This window comes from Callithrix jacchus, chromosome 12 (assembly GCF_049354715.1).
Source record: "Callithrix jacchus isolate 240 chromosome 12, calJac240_pri, whole genome shotgun sequence".
NCBI classification, from domain to species: domain Eukaryota; kingdom Metazoa; phylum Chordata; class Mammalia; order Primates; family Cebidae; genus Callithrix; species Callithrix jacchus.
The window spans coordinates 123427591-123445337 of NC_133513.1; the positions used below are offsets into that span (position 1 = coordinate 123427591).

Consider the following 17747-nt stretch of genomic DNA (forward strand, 5'->3'; position numbering starts at 1 on the left):
GAGGCCAAGGCGAGCAGATCACGTGAAGTGAGGAGTTTGAGACCAGCCTGGCCAACATGGTGAAATCCCATCTCTACTAAAAATACAAAAAATCAGCTGGGTATGGTGGCAGGCGCCTGTAATCCCAGCTACTCAGGAGGCTGAGGCGGGAGAATTGCTGGAGGCAGAAGCTGCAGTGACCTGAGATCGTACCATTGCACTTCAGCCTGGGTGGCAGCGTGAAACTGTCTCAAAAAAAAAAAAAAATTTAAATTAAATAAACTATCAAATAACCTGACTTACTTGACTTATTAAAAGTCTTCACTTGGCCGGGTGCAGTGGCTCAAGCCTGTAATCCCAGCACTTTGGGAGGCCGAGGCGGGTGGATCACGAGGTCAAGAGATCGAGACCATCCTGGTCAACATGGTGAAACCCCGCCTCTACTAAAAATACAAAAAATTAGCTGGGCATGGTGGCACGTGCCTGTAATCCCAGCTACTCAGGAAGGCTGAGGCAGGAGAATCACTTGAACCCAGGAGGCGGAGGTTGCAGTGAGCCGAGATCATGCCATTGCACTCCAGTCTGGGTAACAAGAGTGAAACTCTGTCTCAAAACAAAAAAAAAAGTCTTCACTCAGAAACAATAGAATAAAAATTTCCCAAGACTGATTATATTTTGAGCCATAAAGGAAGCTGCAATAAACATAAGTCAAAGTATGTTCTTTGACCACAGAGAAATTAGATCAGAAAGCAGTAACAAATATTTCTAAAAATCCTCAAATATTTAGAAACTAAATAACACACTTTTAAATAACCAGTGAGGCCAGGCGCGTTGGCTCACGCCTGTAATCCCAGCACTTTGGGAGGCCCAGGTGGGTGGATCACAAGGTCAAGAGATCGAGACCATCCTGGTCAACATGGTGAAACCCCGTCTCTACTAAAAATACAAAAAATTAGCTGGGCATGGTGGCGCGTGCCTGTAATCCCAGCTACTCAGGAGGCTGAGGCAGGAGAATTGCCTGAACCCAGGAGGCGGAGGTTGTGGTGAGCCGAGATCGCGCCATTGCACTCCAGCCTGGGTAACAAGAGTGAAACTCCATCTCAAAAAAAAAAAAAAAAGACTTAAATAACCAGTGCAACAAAAAAGAAATCAAATGAAAAATTATGAAGTACTCTAAACTGAAAAAAAAGAAAACAAATCATATCAAAATTTTTACTGAATCAGTACTTAGGAGGAAATTTATAGCACTAAATATCTACCCTAGAAAATATGAACGATCTCAAACCAATAAGCTTAGTTTCCATCTTAAAAATTTAAACAAGCAATTGAACCCATAGTAAATAGAAGAAATCTGAGTAAAAATTAATAAGACAGTACATAGGAAAGCAATAGAAGAGAACCAATGAAACATGGAAAGACATCCCATGTTCATGGATTAGAAGACTTAATTTCGTTAAAGTAGTCCTAGTCACCAAATTAATCTATAGATTCAATGTAATCCCTATCAAAAATCCCAGCTGACTTCTTTGCAGAAATTACCAAGCCAATCTTAAAATTCAAATAGAAATTCAAAGGACCCAGAACAGCTAAAACAATCTGGAAGAAAAACAAAGTTGAGGGACTCACATTTCCAAATTTCAACACATACTACAAAACTACAATACTCAAGACAGTAGGGTACTAACACAAAGACAAACATATTGATCAACAGACTAGAATCGACAGTCCAGGGAAAAAACTTTACATTCACATTGGAGTTTCCAACAAGGGTCCCAAAGCAGTTAACAAAGAGAAAGAATAGTCTTTTAACAAATGGTACTGGCAAAACTTGCTGTTCACATGTAAAAGAAGGCAGCTGGCTGGGCGTGGCAGCTTGTGCCTATAATCCCAGCACTTTGGGAAGCTGAGGTGGATTGATCACTTGAGCCCAGGAGTTTGAGACCAGCCTGGAGAACACAGTGAGACCTAGTCTGTACAGAAAAGTATTTAAAACTAGCCAGGCATAGTGGCACACATTTCTAGTCCCAGCTACTTGCCAGGCTGAGGTGGGAGGACTCCTTGAGTCTCCCCACTGTTGAGGCTGGAGTGAGCCATGATCGCACCACTGCACTGCAGCCTGAGCAACGGACCTAGACTGTTTTAAAAAAAATGCACTTGGAACCCCATGCCACACTATATTCAAAATCAACTAAAATGGAACATAGATCTACATGTAAAATTACAAGATTCTTAGAAGAAATCATTGAGGTACAGAATGAGAGAAGTTTTCACAAATAATAGATCCAATAAGGAACTTGCATCTAATATAAAGAATTATTACAACTCAACAATAAGGAGAAATAACCCAATTAAAAAATGGGCAAGGATCTGAGAGACATTTCCCCTAAGAAGACATGCAAATGGCCAAAATGCACGTGAGAAAATGCTTGACATCATTAGTTATCCAGGAAATGTAAATCAAAACCACAAGGAGGAAACGCTTCATATCCACTTAGAATGGCTATAATTAAAAAGACAAGTAAGTTTTGGTGAGGATGTGGAGAAACTGGAACCCTCATCCATGGCTAATGGGAATGTAAAATGACACAGCCACTTTGTGCCACAGTCTGGCAGTTCCTTAAATGCTTAAACATAGTTACCATATGATATCTAGAAACTCCAAAGCTAAGTATATACCCAAGAGAAATGAAAACATATGCCCATATAAAAACTTGTACTTGGCCCGGCATTGTGGCTCATGCCTTTAATCCTAGCACTTTGGGAAACTGAGGTGGGCAGATCACTTGAGGTCAAGAGTTCAAGACCAGCCTGGCCAAGATGGTGAAATCCCAGCTCTACTAAAAATACGTAAATTAGCTGGCACACACCTGTTGTCCCAGCTACTCGGGAGGCTGAGGCAGGAGAAATGCCTGAACTCAGGAAGCAGAGGTTGCAGTGAGCCTAGATGGTGCTGCTGTACTCCAGCCTGGGTGACACACTGAAACTGTATCAATCATTCAATCAATCACCTGTAAATTAGGCCAGATGTGGTGGCTAATGCCTATAATCCCAGAACATTGGGAGCCCAAGGCAGGTGGATCACTTGAGCCCAGGAGTTTGAGACCAGCTTGGTTAACATGGCAAGATCCCATCTCTACAGCATAGTTTTCAAAAATTAGCTGGGCATGGTGGTGCATGCCTGTAGTCCCAGACACTCAGGAGGCTGAGGCAGGAGGATCACTTGAACCCAGATCAAGGCTACAGTAAGCCATCATCCCTCGACTGAACAGCAACCTGGGCAACAGAGCAAGACCCTGTCTCAAAAAGGAAAAAAAAAAAAAGTTAGAAGGATCTTGAATCAATTCCTATGACAGCAGAAAATAAATATCAACTTGATTTTCCAGCCCAAGCATCTAAGATGTGGCTCTACCCAAGCAATCTGGTCTTCAGAGAGTTCTTTAGGGAGGAGAGTCTCAGCAAATATGAAAGACTGAGTGGACATGAAGCTTTAGGCGTTCTAGGCGGACAACTTTCAATCTGAAACATACAAGTATGGTCAGTGTGTGGTAAGCACGGGGACTTCCTGTGAAAAAAAGCCAAGCACTGGAGTTGCACAGTAAGCCTAGTCCTGAGATGCAGGGTAAATGTAAGCAAGGCCTTCCTTCATCTTTTCTCCAGTGCCTAGGACAGGGCTGGAGACAAAGCAGGTGCTCAAAACGTGTCTGCCCAATGGAAACGATAAACACTACCGTCAGTGAACTGACACGTGTCCACACTAGCTAACCGGACTGCAAGGAAACTCACAGTGATGAGACACTCACATTACAGGAGAGGTGCTTCACTCCGGCTCTGCCCAAGAATCACCTGCCAAGTCACTACAGAGATGGGTCCTGGCCGCTGTGTTTCCCAAACTTTGCTGGTGGTATATGCAGAGTATAGAGCCCCTAGGCTGTGAAGTAAGAAACTAGTTACTGTTTTTCAGTAACCAAATTCTGGAAACATCTGTGAGAGAGAAACACAGAGAGAGGCAGAGAGAGGACAGAAAACCTGGTAGAAGAACTTGGATACTTTATTGAACTCAATCTGGATTATTAAATCAAAAACTAGGACACAATACAATATAAACAAAACTTTATCAAATTAAGAGGCAATATACACCACAGCAATAAGATACTCATTATTCTTCAGTAACAGGAAGTATTGCAACCTCAAGCCTGGCACTCAATTTCAGCAATTCCAATCTGATAGATCATTCAGGGCATCTTCCATTAAGTCTTCCCTGTTCTCTCTGATCAATAACGACCTCTGGCTCCCCTTCCCTGACAGCCCACAGCGTCATGCTCTTCATCAACTTATGATGGCCGATTTAGGACTTCGTTAGGAAGCTTTGTGGGTATTTTTTATTTATATGATACAGAGTCACTCTGTCATCCAGGCTGGAGTGCAGTGGTGTGATCTCAGCTCACGGCAACCTCTGCCTCCCGGGTTCAAGCAATTCTCCTGCTCAGCCTCCTGAGTAGCTGGGATTATAGGCCGCCACCAAGCCCAGCTAAGGTTCCAATTTTTAGTACAGGTAGGGTTTCACATGTTGACAAGGCTGGTCTGGAGCTCCTGACCTCAAGTGACCTGCCTGCCTCAGCCTCCCAAAGTTCTGGGATTACAGGCATGAGCCACTGCACCGGGCCGGCTTTGTATGTTAGTTCCACAAATGACACATGGGAAGCTGTGTAGCCTTGTGGTTAACAGGGCAGGCTTTGGAGCCAGATGACTCGGATTTAAAACCTACTTCCATCATTTACTAGCTGTGTATCCTCAGGACAGTTAATTACCCCCTCTGTGTCTCAGTTGCCTCACTTGTATCATGGGAATAATTTAGCAGCGTTGTGCTATAAATTCAGATAATCCAGGCTGGGCACAGTGTCTCATGCCTGTAATCCCAGCACTTTAAGAGGCTGAGGCAGGGGGATCATCTGAGGTCAGGAGTTCGAGACCAATCTGGCCAACACGGTGAAACCCCGTTTCTACTAAAAATACAAAAATTAGCAGGGTGTGGTGGCAGGCACCTGTAATCCTAGATACTCAGGAGGGTGAGGCAGGAGAATCACTTGAACCCAGGAGAAGGAGGTTACAGTGAGCCGAGATCACGCCACTGTACTCCAGCCTGGGCAAAAGAGTGAGACTCTGTCTCAAAAAAAAAAAATCAGATAACCATTCAATCACTAGCAGTATTTGCCATGTCTCCACTAAATTTCTCAACGTCCTAGAAAACACAGCACAATCTAACAGGAGCTCTTCACTGCTTCCCACAGCGCCACACCACTCTTCTCTCAAGGAACAGCAGCACTGCCCTCCCAGGGCTCAAGTCAACCCCGGCATCACCCTGGACTCCTCCCTTCACATTACCCTGCCACGGCCACTCCATCACTGGACCTGCATGTTCTCCCTCTGGATATACAGTCACGTCTGTCTAGTGTCATCACCCCACTGCCCTCTCTTGAGCAAGCCTGTCACTTCTCCTCTGACAGATATGCTATTGTAGCCACAAGCCTTGCCTCCCTGCCTGCACTCTGACCACCACCGCTTTCACTTTCCAGAGCAGTGGAGTAAGGTCTTAACACAGCAGCATAATCACCTCACCTTCCTATTTGCTTTCCTGCCATCCAGTAGCATGGTAGTGGGGAGCTGGCCTGGCTACGCAGAGGAGGGTAACACCCAGGGGATGAGGGGAAGGAATTCACATCCCTGCATATCCCTTGATCTCGGTGCCACCAGCCCTACGCCTAGATTTAGTGACCCTGGGTTCCACCCCATTGGACTGCTCACCTTTGTGCTGTTCTGTGCAGGAGAATCAAAATTCCATCTGATTAGGGCCAGCGTGGTTTGAAGGCTCTTGGTTACAACAGCACCCTAACCTGCTATATTACTGTATTATACTATTACTATACATTACTGTACCACTATTACTATATTCCTGGGGTAACCTGCATCCTAGTAAGATAACAATTGGTATCTGGAGGGGGGATGCAACTGTGACAGAAACCTAAGTGGCATGGCTTCACAGGCAGGCAGTGAGTGGTGGGGAAACAGACGGTGCAGGGTAAAAGCTCTCCCTATCCATCTAAAAACAATGCTACCCGCATTAACTGGGAAGACGGATCCTGCACTTACGAAGCCTGTGTAACTCTCGAAAAAAAAAAAAAAGCAAATATTCGGTATGCTGGCTGCTCACTGCTACCCTTAGAAAGGAACTTTGAAATAAATGAGGTTAAGAACTAGCAATTTGCAAGCAGAGTGAAAGATAAGATACAGTAATGCCAAGCGGCTGTCTTCCTGCTCCAATCCTGCAGGACTTCTTCCAGTTCCCCTGAGACACTAAGCTCCTTTCTCCAACACTGGTTTTTTTGCCAGCTCCCACCCTGCCTACCCCTGGTCATCCTTCAAGGCTCACACACACCTGACTTACCCTCCCACCCTGGATCCTGTGCCGGTCCCCCCATTACCATCTTATCTTACCCTCTTCTCATCAATTAATGGACTCAACGCAAGCAGCACTAATACGCTCAATGCCCGGTAATTTTCTGCGCTGTTCGCTGCCCCCGTCCCCGTCCCCCAACACCCAGCCCCGGGCCTGGCACGTGGTAGGCGCTCAGTGAACGAGACTCAGGAACAGTATAAAGTGTAGACGGCAGAAGAAGACATGACCCGGACACCAGGCACGTGAGTTCATGCAAAGTGTCCCGGCCCACGTTTTGCGGAGCCTGGGTCGGGAGCCCCAGTGGGCGCGCGGGTCAGGAATATGCCCGGTTCCGCGAGTCCGCGCAGGCGCGAAACCGGGAGGGCGGTGTCAAACCACTCCCGAAGGGGCCACGCCCACTCGCGCACGCCCTCCCAGGCAGGTGCGCGCGCGCGAGGGGCTTCGGCCGGGCCTTCTCACAGGGAGGGTCACGCCGGGAAACAGGAGGCGCGGTGGGAGCCCGCCCAGGGGCCATCCGTCCTTCCGTCCCTCACGCCCAGGCCCCGGGGGCTCACCACGTCCCCCAGAACCTGCAGCTCCTCCGCCCTCCGCCGTCGCCAGCGGCCGAGCACCAGGCTCTCCATGCAGCCCCAGGCTCAAGCCCGCCCGGCCTCTCAAGCCCGCCAGTGGCCCGCACGCCACGCCCCCTTCCGCACGAGGCCCTAGGGAGCCAATGGGGAGACGGAGGGGCGGGGCGCCACTGGAAGCGCGAGAGCGCCTAGGCGAGGACCTCAGGCAGGAGTAGCAGAGACCAGAGTCTTCTGGGGCTATTGGGATGGTGTGGGCGTTGTCCGCCTGCCCCAAGTCATTGCTTCACAGAGAGGCCGGCTTGTCGCGTCTCCGTTCACAGGACCAGCCGTGGGGCTCCGAAGAAATCATTCTTTCAGGAACCCGCCAAGCTTTGACAATAACGCTTGAGCGAGACAGCGGGTGTTTCTGGGAGTTGTGGGCCTCAGGGCCGCCTCGCTTCCGGTGAGAGAGGCGGGCGCCGCGGTGGGAAGGCGCCGAGCGTTCCGGCCAGCCCCCGCGGCGCGCAGCTGTTGTGTCTGGTGGCTGCTCGGTGGGAGGCCCCGGAAGCACTTTGCTTCTCGGCTGCCTGGAGGGCACTGTGAGGTCGCAGGCGCTGAGCTGCCGGGGCCTTTGGGCAGGACCGAAGGAGGAAAGCGCAGCCACGGTCGCTCCGCCCGGCCACTGCCGGGGATCCAGCCAGCCCTCCAGCGCCAGCGGCCGCTCTGTCTCCGGCCCGGCGCGGCGCTGAGCCCACATCTTAGGGCACGGAGGCCTGGACTCCTGCAGCCGCTTGTGCATTGTCCTCCTGCCGTAGCATGGAGCTCCCCTGACTGCTCCAGACAGCCCAGGCCGGCGCCTTTTTTGGATGAATGAAAACGGGGCCAGTCCGTTGCCAGCGATTGGCTGGCAGTGGGCATATGACCCAGTACGGGCCAGGGAGAAGTAAGCGAGATCCGGTGACGCGGAGTTCTGGGAACGATTTTTCTTCTAGTTAAAAAGGGAGGCGAACGGGTGAGGGCTGTCTTCCTCCGTTGTCGTTGCCCACTGTAAGTTTCCCGGAGCTGCGGCAGCCCTTTTGTCACCGTGAGGGCAGCTGGTGGGAACCCTAGGAAAGCACCTAGAGCCGGAACAGCCGGAGCCTCCGAACCAGCCCACACGTGACTGCCGGCCTCCAGGTCACGTGTCGTGGCTCTGTGATGGAGTCGCTGTGAGTTTACCGTCATTCCGCAGTTGAAGCATCCTTCGCACAAAGCCCTCTACGGTGAAATGCATGACTCCCCCCTCGGGCCACTTGCCACAGGGTCTTCAGCCAGTGACGTAGTTAATCTCACTCCGTTTCCTCGTTTATAAAGGACAGGATTGTAAAGTGTAGGGATGGTGAGGATTACATGAGGCATTTACCTGCAACATGCTTACAACAATGCTGAACACAAACGAAGTGCTCAACAAATGTTGTATTCCTCCTACTAGTACTGCTAGGACTAATTATTGCCACCACTGAGTCACAGTCCCTTATCAAAAACCTTTCAGGCCAAATGTGTTTGTGGAATTAAGAACGTTTTGAATGCTAAAAAAAAGGTGAGCTATATTGTGTACTCCGGTCGTCAAACAATATTTCTGTAGCAGAAATTTGTGAGTATTCACAAATATTCACCCTAAGTGGGATATATAAAGGTTGTAAATAGGGCCAGGCACAGTGCCTGTAATACCAGTACTTTGAGAGTCCAGAGCGGGAGGATTGCTTGAACCTAGGACTTTGAGACCAGCCCAGGACACACTGTGAGACCCCCGTCTCTACAGAGTAAAAATACAAAAAATTAGCCGGCACTGTGGCGCCCACCTGTAGTCCCAGCTACTCAGAAGGCTGAGGTGGGGAAGATTGCCTGGGCCTGGAAGGTTGAGGCTGCATCAAGCTGTATCACACCACTGCACTCCAGCCTGGGCAGTAGAGCGAGACCCTGTCTGAAATAAAATAAATCATAAAGGTTGTAAATAGTCTCATATCAGTTCAAATGAGTTGACTCCAAAGGTGGGGAAAAAATAATGATTTGGAGGACTCTGCATTTCCGAATTGAAAATAAGGTACTGTTGTGGGTCTAAAAACGTTTTTCTTGCGGTTTAGTTGACTTTTTTGGTCACCCATTTTTTTTTTTTTTTTTTTGAGACGGAGTTTTTGCTCTTGTTAACGAGGCTGGAGTGCAATGGCGCGATCTCGGCTCACAGCAACCTCCGCCTCCCGGGTCCAGGCAATTCTCCTGCCTCAGCCTCTCGAGTAGCTGGGATTACAGGCACGCGCCACCATGCCCAGCTAATTTTTTTTTGTATTTTTAGTAGAGACGGGGTTTCACCATGTTGACCAGGATGGTCTCAATCTCTTGACCTCGTGATCCACCCGCCTCGGCCTCCCAAAGTGCTGGGATTACAGGCCACTTCTGGCTTGTCACCCATTTTTTAAATCACTGGCCTTTATACTTGTGGCTGCTTTTCAAATGTGTCAAAAAACAAAATTTCAACACATTTCGTTTCAAGGATCTGATTGCATGCACCAGGCAGCAGACAAGACAGAAAAGTGCTCCAGTGAGGGCAGAGTGGCTGAGTTTGACCAGCAGAGAAACGGGGAGGAAAGCAGGAAGGATGTACAAATAGCACATCAGTCATTTCAGATTACTTTCCTTATAGGGGTGTAAAGGAAAGCGTGGCTTACTTAGTTTTCTTTTCCCTCCCGATTTCTCAGAAGATCAGATCTTACAAGTCAGCAACCCAGGTTTCACTTTGGTGGCATGGATCCTTAGCATTCGTGACTCCAGTTTCGGTTTTGGCCTGCTGTGTTTCTTAAATGGATGCATGAGACAAGCATTTGGTAATGCAGAGAGGCTACTTAGCCCGGGAACGGGATACAGCAGTAGGTATATTTAGGAGGATGCGGTTTAGCTTAGCACAGATTACCCAGCATCAGTCACATGGGTACTACTAACTGCAAAATGTACACCAAATCTCTCCTATTATTTACATAGCATATGTATTTAAGTTCTCAATAGCTTAAGGTTGAAAACCTTTAAAAATGATATGTAACATCTATAAAATGATGGTTTGAATGCTCATTATTTTAATATGTTAAATAGGTTAATTATTAGAAGGAAATATGGGAGGCCAGGCACAGTGACTCATGCCTGTAATCCCAGCACTTTGGAAGGCCAAGATGGGTGGATTGTCTAAAGCCAGTAATTCGAGACCAGTTGGCCAACAAGGCAAAACCCTGTCTCTACTAAAAATGCAAAAATTAGCCAGGCATGGTGGCACGTGCCTATAATCCTAGCTTTTTGGGAGACTGAAGCATGAGAATTGCTTGAACCGCAGAGGCATAGGTTGCAGTGAGTCAAGATCATGCCACTGCACTCCAGCCTGGGCGACAAAACAAAACTCTGTCTCAAAATTAAAAAAATAAAATATGGGAAAACTTCATGATATTGGATTCTTGCATATCACATCAAAAGCACAGTCAACAAAAGGAAAAAATAATTTGGACTATATCAAAATTTAAAATTTTATACATCAAAAGACACTAGTAATCCAGTGAAAAAGCAAGCCATGAAATAGAGAAAGTTGGAAGTCAAGACAGGTGGATCACCTGAGGTCAGGAGTTCAAAACCAGCCTGACCAACATGGTGAAACCCGAACTTTTTTTTTTTTTTTTTTTGAGACAGAGTTTCACTCTTGTTACCCAGGCTGGAGTGCAATGGCGCGATCTCAGCTCACTGCACCCTCTGCCTCCTGGGTCCAAGCAATTCTCCTGCCTCAGCCTCCCGAGTAGCTGGGACTACAGGCGCACACCACCATGCCCAGCTAATTTTTGTATTTTTAGTAGAGGCAGGGTTTCACCATGTTGACCAGGATGGCCTCCATCTCTTGACCTCGTGATCCACCCGCCTCGGTCTCCCAAAGTGCTGGGAGTATAGGTGTGAGCCACTGCACCCAGCCCGAAACCCCGACTTAAAAAAAAAAAAATAGAGAAAATATTTTCAAATCACATATCTGATAAGGAGTTAATATCCAGATTGTATAAAGAATGCCTACAACTCAACAACAACAAAAAACCTGATTGAAAAGTAGACAAATACCAGCATGAGCAAGACAGCAGGATCCTGTCTCTCCAAAAAGCAAAGAGTTAGCCTTGTGCTAGAGAGGCTGAGGTGGGAGGACCACTTGAGACCAGGAGTTTGAGGCTACAGTGAACCATGATCTCGCCACTATACTCTATCCTAAGTGACAGAGTAAGACTATGTCTCAAAAAAGAAACAAAACAGAAAAATAGACAAACAGACGTTTCTCAAAAGAAGATATGCAAATGGCCAACAAGCACATGAAGATGATGTCATCAGTTATTAGGGAATGCTGGTCAAAACCATACTGAGATACCACTTCACACTCATTAGGATGGCAATTATCAAAAAGGAAAAAATCGGTGGTCGGGTGCTGTGACTCATGCCTGTAATCCCAGCACTTTGGGAGGCTAAGGCAGGCAGATCACTTGAGGCCAGGAATTCAAGACCTGGCCAACATGGTGAAATCCCATTTCTACTAAAAATACAAAAATCAGCCAGGTGTGGTGGTGAAGACCTCTAATCCCAGCTACTTAGGAGACTGAGGCAGGAGAATTGCTTGAACTCAAAGGAGGCGGAGGTTGCGGTAAGCTGAGATCACGCCACTCCATTCCAGCCTGGGCGACAGAGTGAGACTCTGTCTCAAAAAAAAGGTGGCTGGGCATGGTGGGTGGCTCATGCCTGAAATCTCAGTGCTTCATGGGGCCAAGTTGAGTACATCACTTGAGCCTAGGAGTTTGAGATGAGCCTGGGCAACATGACAAGACCTCATTAAAATACAAAAATTAACCAGGTATCGTGGTTCCTGCCTGTAGACCCACCTACTCAGGAGGCTTAGAGGTGGGCGGATTGCTTGAGCCTGGAAAGGTTGAGGCTGCAGTGAGCTGAAATTGTGCCACTGCATTCCTCCAGCCTGGGCAACAGATGAAAAAAAAAAAAATAGAATGACTGGAATTCTTGTGCATGGCTGCTGGGAATGTAAAATACTCTAGCCATTGTTGAAAACAGTGTGGTGTTTCTTCAAAAAATTAAAAATAAAATTACCATATAATCCAGCAATTCCACTTCTGGGAATATACACAGAATAACTGAAGGCAGGGACTCAAGCAGATATTTGCACACCTGTGTTCATAGCAGCCTTATTTCCAGTAGACAAAAGTCGGAAGCAACCCAAATGTTCATCAGTGGGTAGACAAAATGTGGTCACCGTGTGTGCTGGCTCACGCCTGTAATTCCAGCACTTTGAGAAGCCGAGGTGGCTGGATCAACATGGTGACACCCCATCTCTACTAAAAATACAAAAATTAGCCCAGTATGGCAGCATGCAACTGTAGTCCCAGCTACTCAGGAGGCTGAGGCAGGAGAATCGCTTGAACCTGGGAGGTGGAGGTTGCAGTGAGCCGAGATCACACCACTGAACTTCAGCCTAGGGGATAGAGAAGACTGTCTCAATAAATTAATTAATTAATTGAAAAAAGTAGTTTGTATGTGTATATATATAATATCCTACCATATAAAAATATGGTAGAACAATATGCAACCTTAAAAAGGAAGGGAATTGTGGCCCATTTTACAACATGGATGAACCTTGAAGACATAGTGCTAAGTGAGATAAGCCAATAACAGACAGTCCAAACTATGATTCCACTCATTTGAGCTGCCCAGAGTAGAGAAAGGTGTGGAGACAGAAAGCCGATTGGTGATTGTCGGGGCCTGGGAGGAGGAATGGGAAGGTGCTGTGAAGTGGGTCGAGTTTTCACTTGGGAAGATGAAAAAGTTCTGAAGATAAATGATGGCGATGTTTGCACAACGTTGTGAATTAACACTACTAAATCATACACCTAAATATAGTTAAAGTGGCAGACTTCATCTTATGTGTATTTTACCACAATACAAAATACATTAACTATTAAAATGAAAGTTGTTTGTCAGCCAGGGGCAGTGGCTCATGCCTGTAATCCCAGCACTTTGGAAGGCTGAGGAGGACAGATCGCTCTAGCCCAGGAGTTCAAGATCAGCATGGGCAACAAGGCAAAACCCCATCTCTAAAAATAAAAATTGTTTCTCATGGCTGGGCATGGTGACACACACCTGTAATCCCAGCAGTTCGAGAGGCATAGGTGGGCAGATCACTTGAGCTCTGGAGTTCGAGACCAGTCTGGGCAACACAGGGAGACCCTGGTTTCTACAAAAAAATATATAAAAATTAGCCTGGCATGGTGGCATGCACCTGTAGTCCCAGCTACTCAGGAGCCTGAGGCGGGAGGATCGCTTGAGCCCAGGAGGTCAAGGCTTCGGTGAGTCATGATCATGTCACTTCTCCAGCTGGGGCAATATAGCAAGACCCTGCATCAAAAAAAAAAAACCTGTTTCTGTACCACTAATTATCATCTTGCACACCTCCTTCAAGGGAAGTGTCTCTCAGGTGGAAGTTGAGTTCAATCCCACCCTGCCAGTTTCCAGCACCTGGGCAAAGCTGCTTGAACCTCTAAGTCCCCTTCCCTTTTTGGTGTATAAAATCGGAGTAATAAAACCTGGCACGGTGGCACATGCCTGTAGCCCTAGCTACTTGAGAGGCTGAGGCAGGAGGGTTGCTTGAGCCCAGGGGTTTGAGGCTGTAGTGTGCTATGGTGTGACTTGTGAATGGCCACTGCTTTCTAGCTTGAAGGACATAGTGGGACCTTGTCTAAAAACTAAAGAAATAAAATTAAGAACTGGGATGCTAATGGTATCTACCTCAGTGGAATACTTTTGAGTTTTAAGTGAGGTGCCGTCTGTGGCTGTGGAGTGGTGAGTCCTGTGTCTGGTAAGCTCTCAACTAAGGTAGCTGATGTTACTAACTGGCATTTCTCCAGCTGAGCACACGGTCTTTCCCGTTCCTGGACTACTTAGAATCCAGGAAGTTTCCCGAGAGGTTTGATTTGGTAATGGCTCCTGTACTCAACTGATGAGTGTTTGTTTCTGAGTCTCAGTTCCCTCATCTATAAAATCGGAATAAAATAGACTGCTCCTGTCGCCTGCCTTCCAGAGAGGTGAGAGCTTCCAAGAGTGGCTGCTGATTTGCCAGTGAACACACTCAGCTTGGCCATGCCAAGGGGGATCTGTTGGGGAGGGGGGAGGCAGGGCCGAGGAGCAGCTCTGACTCAACTGTTGCAAAGCCATTACTTCTCTCCTTCCATTCACCTAATCTTCCGCCTTTCAAACTCCCATGACGTCTTCTAAAGAGCACCATGTCTGCTCGTGTTACTGACATGTACAAGATAAGCACACACAGAGCACTGAGCTCCCTGAGCAAGTCCAGGTGTGCAAACGCCCTGGTGTGTCCTGGTGCCCAGCACAGGCAGGGTACAGAGTGGGTGCCTGCTCGAGGCCGAGGGCTGGGTGAGTTTAGCAGTTAGCTATGGGGTGTCCACTCAGGCTCAGCCCTGGGAGGGCCTCTAGGAGGGGTACCCCTGCCCTCCTGCCCTCTCTGCAGGAGAGACTCCAGAGAAGCAGACACAGCTCCATGTTGTGAAACAAGACGGTGAGAATGCACAAGCCACCCAGGCGCCACTTCTTGACTTTCTAATGACATCTGACGTTCGTGTGTTCAAATCACGTCACTAAAGAGGAGCTGGATGGGACTGTCTACAGAGGGTCTCATGCTTTGCTGTCTCTGGTCTCTCCCGTCTAGCCTTGGTCTTCAGCCCTCTCCTCTCCCTGTGGACAGGGCAGGTTTCTAGCCCAAGAGGATTCGAACATGAAGGTTGCCCGTTTCCGTACAGGGGGAGCCACATGTTTGTATTTTGAGGGTCATGGTTTCGTTCCAAAATCATTTTAGCTTAGGCTGCATTTTCTTTTACAAGACTCTGTTTAAGATTTTTCTACCTGCTCATAAAAATGAGATTAAAAAAAGGGAAAGGATTTCTAAAAGCAATCCTTATAACAATCCAGGAATACTTCATTAAAACAAAAAAGAAAGTAACAATCCACTATTTTTCAACTTTCAAAATAATATCTCTACATGTAGACTTTTGTAATCTAAGCCAGTTCCCTAAATTATTTTCTGACATTGTAAATGTGCTTTTTAAGGATGATAAAGAAACAGATAATTATTTACTATCAAAAGACTTTAGGCCAGATGCAGTGGCTCACACCTGTAATCCCAGTACTTTGGGAGGCTGAGGTGGGTGGATCACTTGAGGTCAGGAGTTCGAGACCAGCCTGACCAACATGGCAAAATCCTCTCTCTAGCCAGGTGTCATGCTGGGCACCTGTAATCCCAGCTGCTCAGGAGACTGAGGCATGAGAATCACTTGAACCTGGGAGGCAGAGGTTGCAGTGAGCCAAGATCGTACCACTACACTCCAGCCTGGTCGAAAGAGCAAGACCCTGTCTCAAATGAAATGAAATAAAATAAAGAGGCTTTATGACGAGTGCAATGGCGAGATCCATATGACACTGTATAACATATATGCCCTAGCCCATCTCACAATGGAACCATAAGCTCTCACTGTATACAGAAGGTAAGAATTTCGTAGTCTGTCATTTTGCATTTTCTTCATAGGTACTGTGGATAAATAAACATATTAATGAACCACAAATGTGCCTTCCAAAGTCAATAGCTTTATGTTTGGAAAGCACTGTCTCCCATCTTAACCTGCCCCTGCTTCTAAGAGCTTGGCAATGTCTGTGGAATGCCACACACCAGCATCCTTTCTGTGTTACGCTTTGTTTCAACAATAGACTGAAATTTTAGCATGATGTTTTATATTTCATCCTAAATTTTTTTATTTGCGAGTGTATGAAGTCACATTGGTTATGTCTGATAATCCATTTTGGACATGTATTTTCATATAAATTATAGGACATTTTTGCCTCTCAGTTCTCACAACATAGTAAGGAAAAAAAAACCAGCATGTGGAAATATGACTGATGCCGTGTTAGTGTGTGGTTGGAAATAATAAAGATTATAAATGACTCCATAGGTGTAGAAAATAAGGGGAAAAGACTTATTGGGGAGAAGTAAAAAAGCTTGTTTTCTTTATGCATAGCAGAAAGAAGGCACCATGACTGATATATTACTATTCACCTTCTTTTTATTTCTAAGGGGGTTTTTATTAACCCCTTTTATCAATCAAAATAAATTGATTGCCAGTGAATGCAATATTTTCTGACTATTTGAAATTATAAAATGAAAGCAAAGACACATAAACTCACATACAACATTTGCTGATAAACAAGAGACAAACCTCCCCACCAAAAAGGACTGCTAAGTACTTAAAGATTCTTACAGCCGTCCCTTAAAAAAGAACATTTTAGGCCAGGTATGGGGTTCTCACCTATAATCCCCTTTGGGAGACTGAGGCAGAGGATCTTTGGAGCCCAGGAGTTGGAGACTAGCCTGGGAAACATAGGGAGACCCCCATCTCTATGACAAATAAAAATTTAAAAATGATCCAAGCATGGTGGCATGGGCCTGTGGTCTCAGCCACTCGGGAGGCTGAGGCAGAGGATCCCTTGAACCTGGGTGGTCTAGGCCGCAGTGAGCCATGATCACACCACTACACTCTAGCCTGGGTGAAAGAGCAAGACCTTCCTCAAAGAAAGAAAATAGTATTTTATTTAAGGATAGGATTAGGCCTTGGGATTCATTTGGAATTCAACTTCATCCAGCTGTGTTAATGGCCAAGTAGTCATTAAATCACAGAATACTGTTATTTAATAAATATATACCATCATAAAAGGACATATTCTTGTGTGTGTGTGTGTGTGTGTGTGTGTGTGTGACAAAGTCTCGCTCGTGTCCCCCAGGCTGGAGTGCAGTGACAGGATCTTGGTGCCTGCCACCATGCCTGGCAAATTTTTGTGTTTTTAGTAGAGACAGAGTTTCACCATGTTAGCCAGGCTGGTCTCAAACTCCTGACCACAGGTGATCTGCCTCCTCGGCCTCCCAAAGTGCTGGGATTACAGTTGTGAGCTACTGAGCCCAGCAAAAGGGCATATTTCTTTTCTTTAAGGCAAATACAGTTATGACCAGTATCGGTCCTGGGCAAGGAATTATATACTTACCTGATTCAAGTAGGGAGAAAACTGGGTGGTCAAAAATGCATTTGTGATTCACTCCTACATGATTTCACTGTGTCCTCACCCAAATCTCTTCTTGAATTATAGCTCCTATAATTCCCACATGTGGGAATCATGGGGGTGGATTTTTCTTTTTTTGAGATGGAGTTTTGCTTTTGTTACCCAGACTGGAGTGCAATGGTGCGATCTCAGCTCACCGCAACCTCCGCCTCCTGGGTTCAAGCAATTCTTCTGCCTCAGCCTCCTGAGTAGCTGGGATTACAGGCACACACCATCATGCCCAGCTAAATTTTTGTATTTTTAGTAGAGACAGGGTTTCACCATGTTGACCAGGATGGTCTAGATCTGTTGACCTCGTGATCCACCTGCCTCAGCCTCCCAAAGTGCTGGGATTACAGGTGTGAGCCAATGCGCCCAGCCTGGGGGTGGGTTTTTCTTGTGCTATTCTCCTGATAGTGAGAAGTCTCACAAGATCTGATGGTTTTAAAAAGGGACGTTCCCTGCATAAGCTCTCTTGCCTGCCACCATGGAAAATGTGACTGCTCCTCCTTTGACTTCCGCCATGATTGTGAGGCCTCCCCAGCCACGTGGAACTGCGA

General features: G+C 46.7%; 1 protein-coding gene across 5 annotated transcripts in view; it reads right to left on the reverse strand.

Annotated features, from left to right (window-relative positions):
- Positions 1-7809, reverse strand: part of C12H10orf143 (chromosome 12 C10orf143 homolog) — a 52175-nt gene extending 44366 nt beyond the window's left edge. For 3 of the 5 annotated variants that reach the window (XM_035269514.3, XM_078344106.1, XM_078344107.1), the window contains exon 1: positions 6988-7109. In XM_035269514.3, the coding sequence (XP_035125405.1) occupies positions 6988-7056 (69 nt within the window). In that variant the 5' untranslated portion in view covers positions 7057-7109. Of the gene's footprint in view, positions 1-3779; positions 3961-5781 lie in introns of all 5 variants that reach the window. The other 2 variants (XM_078344104.1, XM_078344105.1) reach the window with 2 other exon arrangements.
- Positions 7810-17747: the final 9938 nt, after the last annotated feature.